General features: G+C 35.6%; 1 protein-coding gene and 1 pseudogene across 4 annotated transcripts in view; both read right to left on the bottom strand.

Annotated features, from left to right (window-relative positions):
* The window catches only part of COL11A1 (collagen type XI alpha 1 chain), a 197,086-nt gene that overhangs the window by 173,568 nt on the left and 1,002 nt on the right, over window positions 1-22,516 (bottom strand). For all 4 annotated transcript variants that reach the window (XM_072754482.1, XM_072754481.1, XM_072754483.1 and 1 more), the window contains exon 2: window positions 1,544-1,711. In XM_072754482.1, the coding sequence (XP_072610583.1) occupies window positions 1,544-1,711 (168 nt within the window). The remainder of the gene's footprint in view (window positions 1-1,543; window positions 1,712-22,516) is intronic.
* LOC112918357 (superoxide dismutase [Mn], mitochondrial pseudogene) lies at window positions 15,321-22,048 on the bottom strand (annotated as a pseudogene).

Raw genomic sequence — 22,516 nt, 5'->3', positions numbered from 1 at the left:
AACTTTTAAACTTGATTTTTTAAGAATATTTTATGAATTTAGTAAGTTTTAACTTTTTATTTTCAAAGTCAGAAAAATTGTGCATTGATATTCTTTGTTTTTGCAGTTTGTTACTTTGGTGCATCATAAATTATGGCAAAACACGAAATATTTGGGAAAACAACAATTTAATCGACATAAATATGTTTTCAAAAATACTTTAAAATGTCCATCCATGAAAAATACACTATCTCATTTTGTAATTCTTTAGTCCTTTGATTTTAATTTTTCTATGGTGAGAAAATACTTTTATGTGAAAATAGGCAATCCAAATCCCTTCATGTAGAAACAGTAGACAGGATAATATGAAGAATTTAAATGATAAATTATTTCTGAGAGGATCCCAAAGCACCAAAAAGAAACACCGGATATTATAAGGAATATTGGCTTTGGCAACAGATTAGACCTGGATTAAATATTGACCCCTTGTAATCTGGACAACTCCAAGAACTTCGGTGAAACTCTATTTCCTCTTCTGTTAAGTAAGGATGAGGACACTCAATTTAGTACAGTTACAAGAAAAAAAAAATAATTGACATGTATCCAATAGCCAACTTGTAATGAGTTACTTGCTTTAATAATGTAATGCTCAGAAATTGGCATTTCATCACTTAGCTCCCTTTTTCTACATTATAAGATTTGGAGATAATTAGTGCTATTAGGTCAATCGATGCTTTCATGGAAAGAAAGAAAATATGCATGGGATCCCTGGGTGGCGCAGCGGTTTGGCGCCTGCCTTTGGTCCAGGGCGCGATCCTCAAGACCCGGGATCAAATCCCACATCGGGCTCCCGGTGCATGGAGCCTGCTTCTCCCTCTGCCTATGTCTCTGCCTCTCTCTCTGTATGACTATCATAAGTAAATAAAATTTAAAAAAATTTAAAAAAAAAAAAAAAAAAAGAAAATATGCACCAAGTAGTTTTCAATACCATTATGAAAACTTTCCAGGTGAAGATTTACCAAATCTCTAGTCCCAGATCTCCTTTTAATTGCGAGATGTGACTAACTTTTACTCTATTTGAGATAAGAATAGGATCCAAAGAAATACAGAATAATCTGTCTTATAACATCTTCTGAAGTATTTATTTCAACAGAAATTTATCTTAATTTCAGAAAGACACTAAGTATGTCTAAACCCACATTGTAGTCATTAAGGATAAAGTTGCCATGTTCCCAGCAATAAATAAATTCTACATGATTTTATACAAAACTAAGCTAGATAGAATATCATCAAGTTTTGTCATCTTCAATAAAATAATATTATTAAATTTTCAAACGAGCATATCTCCTGTGACTGTGCTGAATTAAAATTGGCAATTATTAGTTATTTTCCTCAAGTCACCTTAGTGACCACAATGTATTCAATGTCCCATATATGAAAGAATTATATCTGCCTCAATAATAGTATACATGATATACATGTATATGTATATTATACAGCATGATAAAAAGAATCAATAATAATTTGCAAAGCAGTAATTGTTGTAATAATAACGTGAACATACCTGAAAATAACTGCTTTGTGGGAGCACTGAGTTGTGCTTGCTTTGAAACTCTGTAAGCAGTGTCCGAATCTTTTGAATTCTTTCTGTTTGTGCAAAAACCCGTTGTTTTTGTTATTCCCTCTGGAGAGTTGTGAAAATCTAGAGCTTTTAGTACATCAACTGGAGCCGCTGAAAAATAAGTAAAAAAAATTTTTTTAAATTGAACAAATAATCTAATATAAAAAGAATTTTTTAACAGAGAAAACAGTTTCTTGTTCTACTTCTCAAATCTGTCATTTGCCATGTTTCCATAATATTTGGGTGGGAGACTGAGGAGTGCGACAGCAGGTAAATTACAACTATAAAATTCTCTAATACAAGATATCTCAACTTAAGAATAAAATTATAGAAAAGCAAACAGAAGATATCCATGTGTGGGGTGGAATATGTAGATTTAGAATTGAATATATATATGTTACATAGCACATATTATACATTATACATACACATATTACATAACATATATTATATAACATATAATTGAATATATGTGAATTTACAATCTGTCTGATGCATCTCAATAACCATTTAGAAAGTCTTTAATCATTCTAAGTAATTGCATTATTTGGAATTAAAGTGAAAGCCAGCATCTAGACATATTCCATTAATTTCTAATAGATTTATGATTTAAAAAAAGATTTATAATTCAATTATTCATAATCTAAATAAAGGTAACTTTGATTGACCAAAATTTTGAAGGTAATTTTGTATAACAATGAATGTTATACATAATTATTATAAAATCTGCAGTTACTCAGCCATATTGTACACTCAAAAAAGTTAAAAGTTGTTAAAAAGAACAGGTAACAAAACATAATGCTCTGGTTTTGAATGTCTTCCTATGTTAGTTATTTACAAATTATATATAAGCAAATGCATGTGTAAACAGTATATACTGTGTACATATGTATATCTGTGTATGGTGCATGCACATATGTATCTATGTATAATCTGTTGAGTTTTACCCTCTAAATTTGCCAGAATGTCCTCATGGATGGTGCTTTATGCCTCATGATTCAGATTGACTTTGGAGACTGGAAATTGACTGGAGACTTTGGGTAAAAGTGTAATCTTTGGATAAAAGTGTAATAAGGTGTAATACTTTTGGATAAACTTGATGTTTTAAACAGTTTTATTGGAATGTTATTCACTTGCCATGTAATTCACCCATTTAATTATGGTAAAATACATACAACACAAAATTTGTTATTTTAACCATTTTATGTACAATTTAGCAGCATAATTATATTCAAAATGCTGTGCAACCATCACCTCTATCTATTTCCAAGACATTTTCATCACTCCAAACAGAAACTAACCACTGAGCAATAGCTCCCTATTTACCACCTCTGCCTGGACTCTGGTAACTGATAATACACTTTCTGTCTCTATGAAGTTGCTTATTCTAGAAATTTCATATAAGTGGAATCATATAATATTCCTAAGAACACTGAACATACAAGTGCCATATGACCAAGCAATTCCACTCCTGGGTACACCCAAAAGAATTGAAAGCTGGCACTTAAACAGATACCTGTGTGCCAATGTTCATGGAAACATTATTCATAACAGCCAAAAGGTGGGAACAACCCAAGTTTCTATCAGAACATGAAGAGATTAACAAAATGTGATACATGTGTACAATGGAATAGGATTCAGTTATAAATAGCAATGACATTCTGATACATGCTACCACATGGACGGAACTTCAAAGCATTACACTATATGAAATAAAGCAGACATTAAAGGACAGTGTTTTAGACCATCAAATTCCCTGATCCACAACTTAATACCTACTTAATTCACTAAGCAAGTCAAAACAGGAGTCATATGGTGTAAGCACTATTATAAAAACAGACTTTAGACTCCATATTTCTCAATATACCTACATTCTGTTAACTTTCTCACTTTATTAAAAAATAAAAATATTCAGAGGAGGTCATTGTTGGGCCTGTATTACTGAGCATTTCTGAGATATAAGTTCTTACTGCAAGAATTTGGATTCTAATTCAGAAGGAAAAGGGATCACTTCTACTTAAAAGTGAACCAGTATTACTTTGAAAAGTTCAGTCATTAGTTAAGAAAAAACAGAATTGCCATCACATTTCAAAATATATTGGGTTTTATAAATATACTGTTTCTGGGAAAACGTAATGAGAATGGAAATGGGACTGATTTTAGAATAAGAAAATACCATCACAATTTATCACATTCCATAGAGTCACCTGCAACAGGCTGCTGTCCTTTGAGAATTATAATTTCAACTAGTATTTTTTTTATAATAACTGTCAGTTCATTATAGAATGCACACACGAATGAATGAGTGTTTGTAAGCAATGTTTACCTGGTCATTTCCTTAAGTTAATTAAATTTTAGGGGTATTGACTTCATACGTACAAATATATGTGGATGAAGCTTTACATAACTTTCCTTTTAGAGTATAACAATTATACTTTCCTTTAGCAATACTCTATCTCTTTCATCAAGCCTCTAAATGAAAATCAACATAGCTATTCAGTATAGTCCACATGGTTTCAAATTATTAAAAAGAAAAAAATCTTTTTCTTTATGGAAATCAGACATTTCAACAGGATCATTAATTTATCAAATATGATACTCTCTAGTTCAGCCTTGGACTATTTAAAAGAACGATGACATTCAACAACCATTTTGCAGGAGTCTTGCTTGTGATGATCAATTTTTCTAGACCAATAGGAACACCTGACCATTCTTAGCTTCCTTCTTTTTCCTATCATAAAGTCCAAGAAGAAAGTAATAATTGTAATGGCTTCCATGTCTAGAAAGCCTAATATGTGTCAGTCACTAGGCTAAGCTCTTGATAGGTTTGCAAAGCATATGTTCTTATTCCCACTGTGCAGATGAAGGAATTGAAAACCAGAAAGCAAACTGAGGACACCCCTAAGATCTGGGCAAATATCAAATCCAGGCTCTTTCCACTTCACCACCTTCATTGCTATACCCTGTAAAAGAAACTGAAAACATAAATATAATATACTAAAATTATCTTGAGACAGCTAATTGATTCCTGATGTTTTTATTTGTTTTAAATTAATTTATGTTTCAGGGTATAAATGACTCCGAAGGAGACTGTTTTTAAAAGTCACAGCATTTTATCTGCTTATTTTATCTTCTTGCTCTGAGGCTGTTAGCAAAAGTAGATGAGGGTTAAAGACTCAAGGACAAACCTGAAAACAGCTATGAAAGCTGTAATTCTATGAGGTAAAGGATGAAGTCCCATGGTCATGGTTCCAACTGCTCGTAGGTAAATAAAAAATAAAATAAACCACATGTCCCTTCTCTCCAGAATATCTTTTCACAGTATGACCTCTTCCAAGAGCACAGATTTTGTCACATTTGTTCCTTCCGACTTTGAAAGTAATGTGGTAAAAACACATTCCCTCTATAGGATTCAAAATAAGGGCTCTATTTTTAAAGCTTCAAAAAATTCTTTGTAGAGACACATTTTAAGAAATAATTCACTCTTCAAAAACCAATTAAAAAATAGGGATACAAAGTAAAGATTTCAACTAGGTTTTTCCTTTCTCTAGAAAACCATATCAAGTTATAAAAATGTAAAACTTAGATACTCAAGTTTTAAAGTTTTTTCCTTCAAGACAACTAAATAATAAATTAAGCCACTTTGAAATCTATCTGTTATTTGATCTCATAATCATAGCATTTAACAAATTCTCATAATATAGATTCTATGATTTTATGCATACACACACACATACATTATACATACAGGGAAATTATTCTTCATATTTTATTGACCAGTTTGCAACTGCTTAAAGATTAAAAGTAGGGGCACCTGGGCACCTCAGCGGTTGATCACTTGCCTTTGGCTCAGGTCATGATCCTGTCCTGGGATGGAGTCCCACATCAAACTCCCCACAGGGAGCCTGCTTCTCCCTCTGCCTATGCCTCTGCCTCTCTCTCTGTGTCTCTCATGAATAAATAAATAAATAAATTCTTTTAAAAAATACAATGAAGATTAAAAGCAGTAGTTCTTGGAGCTTAACTTGATATATCTAAAAAAGTGAAGTTTCCATATTCAAAGCAATTCTTAAATGCCCTTAATATTGGAATTGTTTCCATGTTGCCAATAGCTGATGCCACAAACCATGATTAGAATTTCAGATGTATCCAATTAGTACCATATTTTGTTCAACAGTATTTTTCCTGCCTTTTACGACATACTGTTACATTTTATTAAATGGGAGAATAAGATATCAGAGCCCAGTGCATTATTACAATAGCCACTTGACTGGTTTCCATGTCTTTTCTCATCAGTCTGCACACCACAACTTGAGCAAGCTTCCAAAACTCCAGGCTTTATGTCACTGTCCTGCTTAAACTCCTTCAGTGAACCCACTAAAATTTCCAGATGGTATGCACAGACCAGAATATAAAATCTTGAAGATCTGAACATATACATTTGTCCTCCTGGTACCACCCTAACTGTACCTCCACCATTTTTTTTCATTGTCATTTCCCCTAACTCCTTCCTCACTCACTGCTCTAGCTATACTGAATTTAGACAGCCCAGAACACCTCGGCCCCCATCTTCATTTTCCTGTCTCTGGATGTTTCTAATTTCTATGCCCCCCATCTGAAACATTGAGCTCCACTTCACTGAGGGATATGTAGGCTATAAATGATGAGTAATCTGCTCCAGAAAGCATTTCCTGGGTTATCTGGGTTATACTCACTTCTAATATAGCACTTTCCATACTTAGTTTTAATTATTTGCCTATTCTTGAATTTTTCCCAAACCAGAAGACAACAGCTATACACACACATATACACATGAGCTCTATAAAATACTGGCTGAATGTGAAACACAATAATATAAAAATACTAGAAGCAACTTTCTCTGAAGTCCATAGAGCTCACTTATCTTAAAACAAAAATTTTTGAGGGCCTACTATATATTTTCTATTATGTTTTCCTGAACCTCTTGAACACCACCCCCCCAACTCATTCACTGATTAGTCTGTCCCAGGTCTTTAAACCTTTCCCTCTGTTCCTTTCAGTGTCCACATGGATTACTGATCTAAAGTCTCACAGTGCTTTTTGATTGTTTCATCTCTAATTAATTCCTCCTTTAAACCTCTTGACACACTCCCATTACCAATAAGGAGTAAATGACAGCAATACATAGTGCTGAAGAGCTGGAATGATTCTGGAATCCCATCCCTGGCACTTAGCATCTGTATGATTTAGACTTGCTTTAGGTCTCATTTTCTACGTCGGTAAGATGAAAATAATAAAAATATTTACTTAAGAGAGTTTCTGAGAGTATTTGTAACAATGTCTTAGAACAGTGGTAGGAGAAACTATGCCTATGGGTCAAGACCTTGTTGACTACCTCGTAATGGTATATAAGATATTAATGGTTTTATTTTTACATCATTAAAAATTTAAAAGAAGCACCATATTGTGTGAGATATGGAATCTATGTGAAATTTAAATTTCAGCATCCACAAATAATATTATTAGACTATAGCAACACTCATTCATTTATATATTGTCCACAGCTGCTTCCACCCTACAACAGAGTTGTATAGCTCTGATAGAGCCCGTATAGCTCAAAAAGGCTGAAAGATCTACCATGTGGTGTCTTTTAAGCTGAGTCCTGAAGGATGGGTAGAAGTTTATAAGCTTAGAGGAGGCTGACAGAAATATCAGATATGCAGCATAGATACAAGACAGCACAGAGCACAAGAAAATGAAAGTAATCATGGTTGCCTGATAAGATATCAACACTAAATAAATTGAGATGTCCAAACTCTCCCTGGGTGCATCATAGCTATGGAGCACCTCTTGAGAAAAATCAGATCTCCACCATGGATATTCAGAGCCACAATCTCCAAGTGAAACATCTACACTAACTTCTATCCATTTCCCCAACCCCAAATGAAGTGTTCCAGCTGAAATAAACTTCTCTAAGTTTCTAAAATACACTGTTTCCTTTATTGAGGATTTAGTTTTTCAATCCTTTCTCAATTGGCTAAGGATAGTTGACTGTTTCTCAACCCTGTCATTAGAAGCTTCTGGAGATCTTTTAAAACATAAGTATGCCTGGGTTCTATGTAAGAACCAATAACTAGAATGGAGGAAGCAGGGGGGTGGGGTGGGGCGGACAAGTATTCATGATTTTTTAGATGAATCTAAATGGGTAGCCAGGATTAAAGCCACATGACTGAGACCTAACCAACCTTTTTGATCTCAACCTAATCATGACTTCCTTCAGGAAATCATTACTTATCTCTCCCAGGTTGGGTTATGTGACCCATTCATATGATCCCAAGTGCCGTATATTCCCCTTGGATAACTCCACACTCTATTTTGCTTGCTCAATTATCTCATTTTCACTCAGGCATGGTGTGTGTCTAAGATCCCTGTTACAGACTCATCCACCTAATCTCCCTTCCTCTCTCTCTCTCTCTCTCTGCTAAGCTTGTAATTTATTGTTTGGTGTCTGCCTCCCCTGATAGACTGTAAACTCTCTGATAGCAAACATCAGCACCACTGATGTTCACTGCAGTATTGATAAATAACATAGCAGCTGATGCATAATGAATAATCAATACAGATATGTTTAATGAATGAATGAATACATGAATCAATAAGCAGCTACATCCGGCCTCAGAGCCAGAGTTTCTTTCTCACCAGTCTGCGGAGGAAAATGGAGTGTCAGAAATGGCCTTTATAATCAGCACCTTGAAGAGCTTCCCAAATCTGATTGTTTCCATTTGATTCAAGTGTGACAAGAACACAGTTTGTTTGTTTGTTTGTTTGTTTATATTTTATTTATTTACTCATGACAGAGAGAGAGAGAGAGAGAGAGAGAGAGAGAGAGAGAGAGAGAAAAGCAGACACAGGCAGAGGGAGAAGCAGGCTCCATGCAGGGAGCCTGATGTGGGACTGGATCCCGGGTCTCCAGGATCACACCCCAGGCCAAAGGTAGCGCTAAACTGCTGAGCCACCGGGGTTGCCCAAGAACACAGTTCTTAAGTGGCCTTTCTAAAGTAGATGCTTTTTCATTTCTAGGTAGTCACTTATCCCCATCCCTTGTGACCTATCACAGGTCACATAGAAACATATCATTCTAGGGAGAAATAAAAATAAAACACAGAGTTATGAACCATCTCCTGGGGAGCCTGGGTGGCTCAGTCATTTAAGTGTCTAACTCTTTGTTTCAGCTCCATTCATTTTCTTGAAGTGGTGAGATTAAGCCCCACATCAGACCCTACGCTCAGTGGGGAGTCTGTTTGTCCTTCTCTGTCTGCCTCTCCCCTCACTTGAATGCTCTCTTTCTCAAATAAATAAATACAATCTTTTTAAGAATCTCCCACTCAGTCATGAAATGCTTTGCTGCTCTAGATAAATATCAAAAAAAAAACAAGAGTGCTACTGAGTTTATGTAGTGGTGGGATTTAGGACTGACAAATGAAAAAGTGATAGTGAAGTGACTATTATAATTTAACTATAACCAATATTTTGCTATATTTTAAAATTACAAGAGCTCTTAATAAAGAGTCTGAAATGTAGGATAGGACAAGTGAATAGGCAACAATTAATAACTCCATTTCTACGGTTGGAACCTACTCTGTGACTTAGTTTCTCCAACTTAACCTTATTTTGAGAATTAAATAAAATAAGGCATTTTAACCTCTGAGGAAAGTGTCCAACACATAGTAACACTTAGTAAAAATAATATCTAAAAGCACTATGTCCTTAAATTTTCAATCTTTTTGAACATCTTTAATAGTGCCAGTGAGCATCACCCATGTTTCCTCCAGAATTATAATTCATTTGATTCTTGCTATCCATTTCCCCTACTTTTGGAAATCTCTTTACAGAAGAGCAGAAAACTAAACAGGTTTCCACCTCTAAAGGTCCATCAGATATCTCCATGAAAATTATGTAGTGTTAAGCAACCTCTCCAGCACACTACTATATTATCCCAAGAACATACAACTCCAGGAAGTTGCCTAGAACTTTGTCAGTTTATGTAACCAAATGAGTCTTGAATTTATTTTTTCATATAGATTTCATTACCACTCTGTAGCACAACTTGGCCTTAATATGCTTTCATTAGGATTTTCCCCATTTAATAATTTCTTTTTGTATAGTGTAGATATTAACATAACTATAGATTAAATATAGCAACATGATGTGAGTTATTTATTAAAAGGTTTAAAAAAAGCTAATATTTTAGAGATGCCTGGTGACTCAGTTGGTTAAGCATCCAACTCTTGATTGCAGCTCAGATCATGATCGCGGGTGATGAGATAGAGCCCCACATAGGACTATGTGCTCAGTAAGGACTGTGCTTGAGATGCCTTTCCTCTGCCACTCCCTCTATTCATGTGCTCTCTTTCTCTCCACTTCCCCCCCAAAATAAAAAAATAAATCCTTTTAAAAACCTAATATTTTAGTTTCTTTCCTCTGATACCATTTCTCCTATTTATTTCAAACACATATAGGATATACAGCAATGTTGTATTACAAACAAACATGAAGTATTAAAAAACAAAACCTATTGATCTAAACTCTCCCATATTAAAAAAAAAAAAAAGGTTTGAGAGTTCATCTTTAAGTGATAATGTGGGACAAATAATGTTAATAGAAATCACATAAATTTCCTATGTTCCAACACAACGCTTTAACTGAAACAATTAGACTTTTTGTCTATATTTTGTAATCTAACCTTTATACTCAAAGTATAAGATGGGAGAAATGAACTGCTTGAATACATTAATAAATTGTAAGCTTACAAGATTAGAGTTGTAGTATTTACACTAAATACTCCTGGACACGGGAAGTGTTTAGAGTCCATTTTACCCAAGGGATTCTATAGTACACTTAAATGTTTTGTCATTTTAAACCTATGTGTAGAGAGTATATTTCCCTTCAGGAAAAAAAATGAATAAAATAAATACAAATATCTCAAGGCTCAAGTTTTTGATGGGCATCTTGCAAAAACTGGATATTTGATATTCAAACAAAGAATAGCATCAAATTAAGAATGACATGGGCAAAGACTTGTAAAATAGTAGCCTGTAGCTTCAGAAATTATATAGTTAATTTCATGAAAACTAAGCACCTAACAAGTCAAATGGTAATACCATTTCAGAAGACAGAAACCCAGCGATTAAATGTAAATATACTTCCTTATGATCCCATGAATATACCAGCTCAAAAAAAAATCACACAGTGAAATTCAAAATTGGAAAGGAAAAGGTAAAAGAAATACATAATTAAATATTCTGAAGTAGAAGAAATGGAAAAAGTGTGGCTCCCACCACAATCCATTGTATCCACATCCCACTGTTGACTGTTTATTCTAATTCTGACCTACCCAGTGGTTGAAAGAAATGTGTAAACCTTGTGGTCCTAGCATAGATTTAGCATTGATTGTAAATAACAAATAAATTTGTTTTGAATATTTGTATGTGTGTACATTTCCTTAACAATATTTAATCTATAGCTGCTTTTAGGTCTTCACCTGCAAATATCCATCTACTTTTTAAGTAACCACGATTCCCACATTATTGCCCTATTAAACCAGCTAAGCAAAGTACAAATTTCCATTACAATTTCTATACAGCTATAATCTCTTAAAACAACTGGACCAATATGCATGATGTCCATCAAATAAGTAAAATGCTTTACCATGTGGAATTTAAGTGTCACAGTGACTATGTATAAATATGCAAAATAAGTTTAAAAACTATGGCAATTATGTGGACAACAATCGCCTAGAACCTGCCCAAATACTTTAAGGCAATAGTTGTACTCCTTGTACTCCAAAAATATCTAATTCTACATTTGAGATAAAGACTTAAAATAAAATACTCACCTTTAATTTAAATAAGCCATGACTTTTTATACATGACAAATATTTGATTAGTACTAAGAAGAAAATAAATCAGGAAACAAGGCATGGATTTTAGTATCAAATAAGAAAGACAGGAGAGGCCTCAATAAGGAAATAATGTCTGAGCGGTCTAGCCAGGCATAAGAGACTTTTCTATCCTGATATTTCGACAAAGTAGCATTCTAAGCAAAGGAATAGCAAGTGCAAAGAGGCTGAGAGATGAGTTGTCCCAAATGGGAGGAGGTGGAGGAAATGCAAGGAGACACTTAGGTCTCCAGCAGAGAAAATCATAGAGGTGGAAGAGATGAGGTCAGAGAAATAAGGGTGAGGCAGGTTAGAGGCAGATTGTATAGGTCCTCCGGGATGTTCAAGTTAAGGTTTTATTCAAAATGAGACAGAAAACTATTGGAAGTTAAGGGAGAGAAGTAACATGAACCAACTAGTTTTCCAAACCACTGTGGTTGCTTGCGTTGAAAACAGACAGGGACACTAGAGTGGAATAGAGAGCAGAGAGGAAGTAATTCCTATCCTCCAGCTGCAACATTTGGGCAATTTTGTTATATTGGACTGGGAGATGAAGTACTAGATCAGATTCTGGATATACTCTGATGACAGAGCAGACAGGGTTGCTGATGGGTTGGATACAGGGTATGAGATAAAAGGAGTCAAAGCTACTCCAAGTATTTTAGCTCAAACATCATGACTGTGTTGCCATTCACTGAGATGGAAAGATTGTGAGAGGTACAGGTTTCAGAAGGAGTTCTCTGATTCAGTTCTGGGCATGATAATTTTGAGATGATTTAATACATTCCACTGGAAATGGCTGAATAGGCAGTTGAGTATATGAGACTGGGATTCAGGGAAGTTACGGGGTAGAAATAAAACTGGGAGTTGACTCTATTTGATGTAACTTTCTGTGAAAGAAATCATTATGGATTAACAAATGATTATAATAAATATTTTATTCTCTCAAATAATCAAAATAGATATCTTGGTCCAATATATGAATCCTCAGAAACAACAACAAAAAAATAACCACTTCCAATTTATGTCCTAAAACATGCTGCAAGTTGGGTAATGACAAGAATGATCACATTTAAGGTTTAAAATGTTAGACTAAATCTTTGTCTCACAGCAGATTTTATAAAACGTGCACACATTTTGTTTCATGTACTCCCTTATAAAATAGGAAGATTATTCATTCATGCATTTTTCAAGTCCATAATGGGCATAATCCTGTATCAAGTGTCACTTAAATGTACTAATTACCGTGGAGAACCCCAAGAGACTTTACAGGAGGTTAGCTATTCCAGAAAAAGCAGCATGGTCTCAGTTCCCTGGTTATTTGTCAGAAGATCCAGTGGTTGCAATCAAGTGGAACCACCTAGTATGGATAGATATCAAAGTATGTACTGATCCTGCCAACTTAGCAGCCTCCCTGTATTTTTTAATTAGTCACATGAGTCTGCACTAAATAAAAATATAATCCACACAGTCTTGTGTTATGTGGTCCTAGCCCATTCTCCTAACCCCAGCACTCTCCTGATAATACACATACCCCATGAGAATAGACACTAGAAAGTAGGCATACTATCTTTCTAGTCAGGGCACCTAACACTGACTACACATAGAAGAGAGTCATTTAATTTTCACAGTTATTGAACAGCCTCAATCCTGAACTTTCTTGTATCATAAAAAGCTTCTATGAACTGAAATTGAAAGCAGAAATAATATCACAACTCTGAGGACGGCAAGGGAAACAACCAACGCCAGTTGAGGGTGCGTGTTGATAGTGTGATACTTAAAAAGCTTGGCATTTCCTACTTACAAGTGGCCAAAGCCATTAAAATGTTTATTATAAAACTTAAATTATAGTTTCAATATAAGCAGATGACTTTAATGTTGAGAAAAGCAATTTTTGCCTACATCTAGTTTATTACATGCTATGGAGAGGAGGATTAAAAAGAGCACAATCTATACCATAATTCAGTTGATCTATCCAAATCACTTTTTGCAGACTCACTGCTATTGGGTAATTGAGTATTTATCAAATGATTTGCATGCAGCAGATAAATAACCTTTTACTTGACTTGCAGTGCTCTGTTAATACAAGCTAGACACATTCCTATTTTTGTGTGTATTTATTTCCCGTTACAAAATATTCATAAACCCTTGGATGTGTATCAAAATTATCTGTGGGGCTTTATAAAGTACCTATCCTTGGATTCCATACAAAATCTACTCAATCAACATCCACGGAGATGGGATTGGAAATAATTGTGATATCAAGACAAGGCTGATTGCCTGTGTATTCTTGACTTTAGTAAAATCTCTTGCTTATGAGGTCATTAATTCATATGATAAACATCTTTTGGCCACCTATTTTGCCCCAGGTATAGTGCCAGAAGCCAGAATTTCTAACATGAATGAAAAAAGATGCATTATTTGTTTTCATTTTAGCATCAAAAATATTCTGTGATAAGGATGGAAGAAGCATAGTGTGCTTTAGGATGTTATGCAAGGTCAACTACCTCAGTCTTCATGGTTGAGGAGAGGTATTCTTTTAGGGGATAATATCTAAATCCTGAGTAAAAAAAGCAATGGTAAGTGGCTTGAAATAGTGTTCACAGTGGAGATAATAGCTTGCCTGGAGGTAAAACAGAGACAGACATTCTCAGGAAATCACAACAATATCAGCAAAAATCTGTTCAATATTACTTCTTTAGACACTGGCAATAACTGACATATAGAACCTTATTTCATATCTCAGGTTGTTCGTTAGGTTATTCATTAGAGCTTCAACCGACCCTTCCACTTCACTCAACGAAGATTTATCTATCGAATACCATGTGACAGGCTCTGTACTATGTGCTTGGGACACACTAAAATGATAAAGATACATATCCTAATGATTTTGGTGTAACTAAAAATAAATATGCAATGGATAAGAATAGAATATAAAAAGTATGTAGCATTCTTCCAAAACAATTCTACAACTACTGTCTCTTAATCTTATTAAGGACTTGAAACTATAAGCTCCTTGCTTAAAGATGGTACTTCATAATATAGTAAGTATATCACACATATATATAATATGTATATATGTACAATATATGTATAATATGAAAATTAATTTCTAGAATGAGCTTACTAAAATAACCATAAGGTGATAAATACAGATAGGTTACTCTTTTAATAGTTATTAAGCAAAATAAATTCCTAATAGCATACAAAACTGAGATAAAAGTTTCAAAATGAATAAATGATGGGAATTTCCCAATTATTATTTTAACAGATTGATACCACTCTTGTCTTAAACTTTCTTGTTCACCAGCAGACAGTGAAATTATTTATGTTGCTGTCAAAGCAAAAATACCACTTCATATGGTGTTTTTCTCTATCAGATTGCTATGTTAAAGAAAACTACCATTTTAGAAGTAATGTAGGCAATTAGTAGCTTCAAATATTTAGCAGTGTTTTGGAAGAGAATGTGCAAAATGTGTTCTCCAAATGAGGAAAGCTAAAGGGATATCCCAATTCATTCACTTACAGAGAATAAGTAAAGAAGTAAAGAGGGAGGGATCTAATTACAGCTATCGACATGACATGAGTAGGTCACTTCACACCACTCCAAATTAGCTAGATTTAACCTTGTTCCAGTCCACTGGGCAAAGTAAGAAGATAATTTATAATCTAAAACTATATTATGTACTGTGCATTATGGCATCTTGGTAGACTCTGAGGACAGAAATAAAACTAAATCATAGTGATTATCCCCCCCCCCCCAGCAACTCCTACAGGAAGACTAACAGAAAAATGAGTAATTTCTTAAATAATGATATCCTTTTTTTTGCAACCTATGTATCTTTTAGTTACATTATAACAGTTGATTGCATTCCAAACAGCTTTAGACAATCAGATCTGACACTTTTATAATGAAGGTAATAAAGCACACTACCATATATCAGTCTCCCAAAGTGGAATAAGACCTGTTATTTCTTGCAATGGATCCTGATTAGAACAGGCAGCAATTTGTTAAGTGTCCTTATTACTTAATGAAACCAAGCCAACTCCAATCTGAACTGTGAATGCTAACAGATACAGCTGTCAACTTCCCCTTAAATAAGTCAAGGGAAATAAAGTAACACTTGCTGGCTTCCAGCAATCACCCTTAGTGGCCTCCAACATTATTAGGGCTCAGGATTGTTCTTAAAATGGTAAGAGTGGTATGGTGTCCACCACTGAACTTTAATGCAGGCTGAATTAGAACATTGTCTTTTGCCAAGTCCTCTTTATATTTCTCCTTAGTGGCATTCAAGTTATTCATACAATTGACATGATGCTTACTGTGGTGCAGTTGTGTGTTCTGACCATTAATGTTGCACCCCAGGGTACTATAATCATAAGTCAGGGCGGCTGTATGGAAACATTAGAACACATGATAAAGTAAGCTGGGACAAATGATCAAACCCACGGACCCTGTAACATGATTGTCTAGGTTCAAATCCTGGGTCTATCACATAGAAGCTGTGTAACCTTAAGCATGATAATTAACTTCTCTGTTTTTCAGTTCCCTCGTGGTTGAAATGTGTATGTTAACATTAGCTTACTTCCAGGGCAATTGTCAGAATGAAATGAGATTCTATATGAAAAGTGCTAACTACAGGAGCTGGCACATAATAATAAGCAGGTACTGAGTGTTAGATCTTACTATTTTATCTGCCTGGAGATATGAAGCCTGATCTAAATCCTGAAGTAGGAGAAGACATCTGCTAGATGGATGAGAAGGGAAGAGATATTCCAGAGAAAGAGAATGGTGTGTCCCAGGACAGGGGAGAACACAGGCAAGAGGTTTAACACAGCCGAAGTGCAGGGTAAATGGGGGCAGATTTGTGGCAGTGGAGGGAGTGGCTGGTCAGGAGCCTGGGCACACAGAAGAGTCCCATCCTGAAGGCCACCCTACATCAGGCTAAGCCATTTGTACAATATATTCTCAATTCTCAACAATTATTCTCAAAACCAGTGAAGTTTCTTGAAGACTCATCAGCATTCAAAAAGAAGAGTGCCAGCTAGTAGGGTGTGCTCCACTGTTGACTCTTGCCTAAAGGGAGAAGTCAAGGAAAATAGCGACATGTATGACTCTTCTGTCTCTGCAGAGTTCTCTAAGAGCACAAAGTGCAAAAGTGTTTTAGAGTTTCTTATTAGCTTTGTCAGGAATTGCAACCACTGCCCTTTCTGGCAGTCATCCTTTTGGGAAGTTGTTTGTGAAGAGCTGAGTGAGGAAGGAAAGCCAACCACCTCACACAGTGGAAGGTTCACGCCTGTAAGCCCGGATGCCAGCTTAGCAGTCAGACAGAGGAAGGAAGCTTCCACTGACACTCTATGCGCTCAAGTTCTATGAATAGGGACCTTCATTTGCCTGTACAGTACAGGGCCATTCAAGAGCAATTAAATTTGTTTAAAATAAGAAAGAAATGCTTTTTAAGGAAAAAAAAAGGAGGTTTAGAAGGGATTGCAAAAGTTGATTGTGCTAAAGCACTTTTACACAGGTTTGTTTTAGTTCTCAATTGTCAAGTTGTATTTAAGCTGGTCTCTTACTCTGAAATATGATAACCTTTCTTTTCTCTGAGTTCTTTCTCCTAAATTAATAGCACTGTCTCTAATTCCATGCGCAGCAAGCAAAGAGTTTATTTTACCAGATAACAGTAGGTCTGGTGATCAGCCAATGTCTAAAGAACCACTAGCCAAGTCAGCAGTAGGCCAAAGACTGCAACCAATAGATACTACTCACTAAATCACTTTAAAATCGACTTTCATCTTCTCTACCAGCTAGTATTATTCAGGTTGAGTTTTGAGACAACAGAAAGCAGGGGGAAAAAGGATTATAAAAATGACATTTTATTAGGGTTTTGCAAGAAAAAGACATACATTAGTCACCTAATAATATAGAAAACAGTTTAAAATGAAAAAAAAATAGAACTTTATGTTCTGAATTAAATTGCAAGAGAAATTAGAAGAAGAAAGTGCAAATTTAGGCAAGTCATTATAGTATACCAAAAGCTGCACCAAAATCTGCATTTAAAGTTGCCTCTTTGGTGAAAGAATTTAGGGAACACTGCAATTTTTTATAGCATCTGTGTACACCTCTCTTTCTTCTTTGCTAAGGAACAAAAACTTCGATGGTCAAAAACAAAGTTGGGTTTCCTCTCACCACTCCCAGCTCAGGTCACATTTCCCCAGTATCAAATGAGGGAAGTGGAGGAGTAAAAGCAGAAATACAGATCAGCTCTCAGCCCCCACTCTGTAGTTGCCTTGAATGCCTAATGATTACACCAACTGCCCTTAATTATTTCTCCAAAGGTAGGAGGAAAGAAAAGTGTGCTTAGTATACAATGGAAGTCTGGCTTTTGAATACCTAAGTATAATCATTAAAAACTATTTAAATGATGTGGATGGCTCGGTACTTATTAAACCCTATATTCATATAAATTGTTAGAGTTGATCATGAATATAAATATTAGTTTCCACAGTGTCTTCTTCAGGACCCTAAGGACATGTACTGCTTTCCCTAAAGACAGGAAAACTCTTCATTTGACAGAAATACTAGATCTACCATTGTTGTTGCCAGCAAGACAAGTATCATGGTCATCTCTTAAGAGTGTCTACTTCCCGATAGACTAACTGTCCATTTCTTCTTGAGGTGGAAGTTATTTATGTAGTCTCAGATGTCTTAACAATCCAGAAGAAAAATCAATTAGAATTTACATTACTAAGTGCTCTCCTATATCTTCCCAAGTTTGCCACTTGTTTGGCAAAAGATTATCTATTAAACAAACAAGCCATGTTGAGTAATAATCAAATTATTATCTGGTTTAGTAATACAACCAATATGTGTATATATATATATATATACACATATATATACATATATATATATATAGTCTATATCATCCAATCAATCTAAAATCAACTTGGAAAGCATAAAATCTGACACTATATGCAATAAACACAGATATATTATTAACTGAATATATTCTTTGAAGTAAATATATCATATATATTTATATTATATAAATATATAATTTCTTAGATTCTTAAAATTCAAAGTGTGACTGGCCCTCCAGTAACAACTTTACAGTGCATAATAAAAAAAACTATGTTCCTAATCCAGCAACAAACATACACAAAAAATATTTTACAAACTACTACACTGTCTACTCTGATACCGATAATCCTATAGAATCACATAATTAGGTGTATTGGCAATACAAATGATCAAAAATTACCTTTCTCCAAACTTAGAAAATTGAGGAATTTTTAAATGCATTCTATAACTCTGTTCCCTAATGGATTTTCTTTAAATCAATCCTTTTCACTTAATCCATCTTCTCACTAAACTCCAAGAAGTACAGTTAGGCAATATTTGGTCATTCCATAAAGTCTCAGACCTATTATTATTTATAGATATTTTTGTCACTATCGCAGACCTTCACTATATTTACTTAGAAAAACATCAAATATTATGGAAATATTTTTATTTTCTATGAGAAAAATCATTTAGCTAATACTTTTCTATGCCTTGGTTTCTTCATTAGTCAAGTGAGAAGGTAATAAAGAGAAATAATCTCTACAATAATATCTCTAGCTTTCTCTTTTAAAAATCTATACCCTTTTTTCCCTTCCCTTGAAAAATTCAGCTTTTTATTACAGGCACTCTCAACCAAGCTTGACTTGAGTCCATTCTCATTATCATTCATTATCAAATAGGCAATGCTTCAATAAATTAACCAGAGTGAGTAGAGTTTTTCCCAGAAAAAAAGCAAAATTTTAGAAAAGAAAGATCACTATTTAGTTTGGGGTTCTGTTTTATGTTTTGTTTTGGTGTCTTATCAGAAATGCTACCCAAAAATCTGAGAAAGAGATTCATGTTTGCCATGCTATATTTTAGGGATAACTTAACTTGAATAATACGCTCTATCTACACTAGTCATATTGAGCGAAACACAGACTCTAAAAAATTAATTAAATAAATTGTAAGAGATATATACATTTCTCACTTGCCACTTCACAATTTTGTCAAAAAATATGAGAATACCTCTTACAGAGTAATTTTATAAAGTGGAGTCTCAGTTAAGTACTTATTATGAAGTAAATTGTCACTTTAAGATATTAATAAACTTAATTTCAAAACTAGTAGACAATTTTGTGAAAGTGTCTACATTTACTTGAATATATATGTGCCACCTAAATCTGTTTAAAACAGGCAGGAAAATGCTTCTCATAAGATACCCGGTTTTCTTTATTGTTTCTCTATTAGACTTTGTCAATTAAAAAAAAAAAAGAAGAAGAAGAAAGACACTATAAATAATCCTAGCAGACACTGCATTTGTTATCAGAAGTGTATCTGACCTTTTAACTGATTTCTGATTAAGGACCCACAGGGACAAACTTGATCTCTTTGCAAGGTTTGATTAGCACATACTCTGGAAGCCAGCACCATTTCACCTGCTGATCCTGGGCACTCAAAACACTCCAGCAAGGCTCACTACCCATTGCTGACAAGCTTTGAAAAGCGCTCATAAAATTAATCAACTTTTTGCAAGACACACTCTTGGTTTTATCACCAAAGGTTGAATAGCATTTCAACTAGTGGAAAAAAAAAAAAAGATTCAATTAAATACTATTTTTCTTAGTAATCACTTATAGCTTAACTGGTTTTAAAAGTCTTAAAGCCCTCACCCTTAATGCAATCACAGCACTGTCACTATAAATTCCAGGTAAATATCAGGTTCTCTCTATAACAAGCAATGGACTAATTGATAAATCTATAAATTTCTGAGATAAAACATTTATGTTAACCACAGGGAAATATAGGAGACTTAAAATTGAAGTTAATGCAAATGAACACACTATAAAAATAATACTCTTTTAGGCTAAATCATAATAAATGCTAAAAAATTGTAATAGGCATGTTAAAGATGTCCAAGTTACAGGGTTCAGATTTGCAAAGCAAAACAATATGATTCTGTGTGAGATTATAAATTTTCTTCTAATCCATTCAGGCCAAGAACTATTCTTTGTAAGGCAGATGCTTTAGGATCCTAACTACACTTTCTTTAGGATTTAATTTATTAAAAAAAAAAAAAAAAAAGAATTTACCAGAACTCTTTAAGTCTTTGTTTTAAATCCAAGAAATACAAATTTTAGGTGAAAATAGGCTGTTTTAAATTACCTTTTGATTTAGCAATCAAATCACACCCCTGCATCTCACCAACATCAGTAAATTATACTACATAATAATACCTTTATTCAGAAACTGGAATGAAATCATATTCATTCTTACTTCAATTGCAAGTCTAATGGCTAGCATAAGAACCCGAACACTGGGTTTATTTTTTCCTTGTGTGATGATTCAGGCCAGGGTTTCCTTTTTAAGCATTAGTATACTATTACTTCCTTTTTGAAGTTTATTAAGTGGCAAAAATGCCTACAAGAGTAGATTTGTAAATATTACTTAGTGGGAATAAGCACCTAGCAACTTGATGACAAGAATACCAAATCTTACAGTGTGAGTATCCAAACAGTCTTGTAACTTTCAAGACATCTCGTCAGAAATGACAAACAAAAACAACAAATGATGCTTAAACTTTGCTATTCGCCACATTAGTTGGCCTTATAATAACAGTCAGGGTTCCTTTTCCACCACTTACTTGATGTGGTACTGAGATGTTTGTTTAAAAGTGTTTCAGATCTGAAGCTAGACTGAAAAGAGACAACTAATGCAACACAAGTATAGAAATCTGATCTTTCGGATAGCCGTAGAGCTTGAAGGAAGGCCAAGTGTGGAAGAGAAACATAAATATCTGCACTGAAATAATCCCTGGATGTCTACAACAGTGTCTCTTGAGTTTATATATCTCATCCATCTTCATTGAAGAAAATTTGGTTTCTATATTTTTAAATCAAGAGCTGGCATTGCGATACATTGTCCAAATGTGTGTGTAACCAGCTGAAAAAGAAATAGTAGATCTGCTCTTTCTTAACGGAGTGTCTTTTGCCGGCATCACCGCAGTTACAAGTACTTGAAGAGGCCCTGTGTTCTAAGGCAGATGCTTAAAAAAAAAAAAAAAAAAAAAATCCCAAATAATAAATAAAACCAGCAGAGGGCAGAACTGCCGACAGAAACTGACCAGCCCAGCTGGGTGACCAGGTACCAAAGGTAAAAAGCAAACTTTTGATGGATTCCACTTTCAAAGGCTCTTACTATTTATCCTCGAACACATCGACATGAATGAATGAATCCAAGTGATTGGCATGACTTGTAACAAAATCCAAGCACAATTTACAATTGAGGCTCTGGCTCTATCTCCCCGGGAAAAGCCAAGCAGAAGGATCAGCCGGCGGCGCCCGCCGCCCGGGAAGGTGAGCGCCGCCGAGCTCGGGAGGAGCGCGGCCCGGCTTCCAGCTCGGCCCGGGAGCGCCGATCCCCATCCGGGAGATCGCAGGTCTGGGCGTCCAGCAGGGCCACCCTCAGGTTCCCGCGAAAGCCTGCGCATTTGGGGTTGACAACTGGTCTCGCCCGCAGCCAATCCTCGCCACCCTCCTTGCTACCCCCACTTGTCTGTGCACCCGACAAAGCTCGCTCTTCTCCTCCAAGCGCCCCAGGCCTCCGCCCGCCAGCCGGGGCTGCGGCACCTAACGGGCCGCCGCAGCCCGAGGCCCGGGGAGGGGGCGGGGAGGGGCGGGGAGGGGCGGGGGGCGGGGGAGGGGTGCGGGCGCTCTCCCTCCTCGGGTCCTGACGGGGCTGCCGTCCTCCCAGCAGGTCGGGCCACGGAGCGGCTGCTGGTGCCACGTAGAGCCTTTTCCTCACCTCTCCCCTCCCACCGCATCCCAGGCCCCCTCCTCTCCCCTCCCGAAGCCTGGTCCTCCTCCCCCGCCCCCCTGGCTCGGCGACTTTCATCCTTCTCCAAGGGAACTGCACGTCCAACCTGCAAGAAGAAGCGGGGGTGGGGGCGGGGGCGGGG

The sequence above is a fragment of the Vulpes vulpes genome, chromosome 3, assembly GCF_048418805.1.
Source record: "Vulpes vulpes isolate BD-2025 chromosome 3, VulVul3, whole genome shotgun sequence".
Taxonomy (NCBI): domain Eukaryota; kingdom Metazoa; phylum Chordata; class Mammalia; order Carnivora; family Canidae; genus Vulpes; species Vulpes vulpes.
This window is presented reverse-complemented; position numbering and strand designations above follow the sequence as displayed.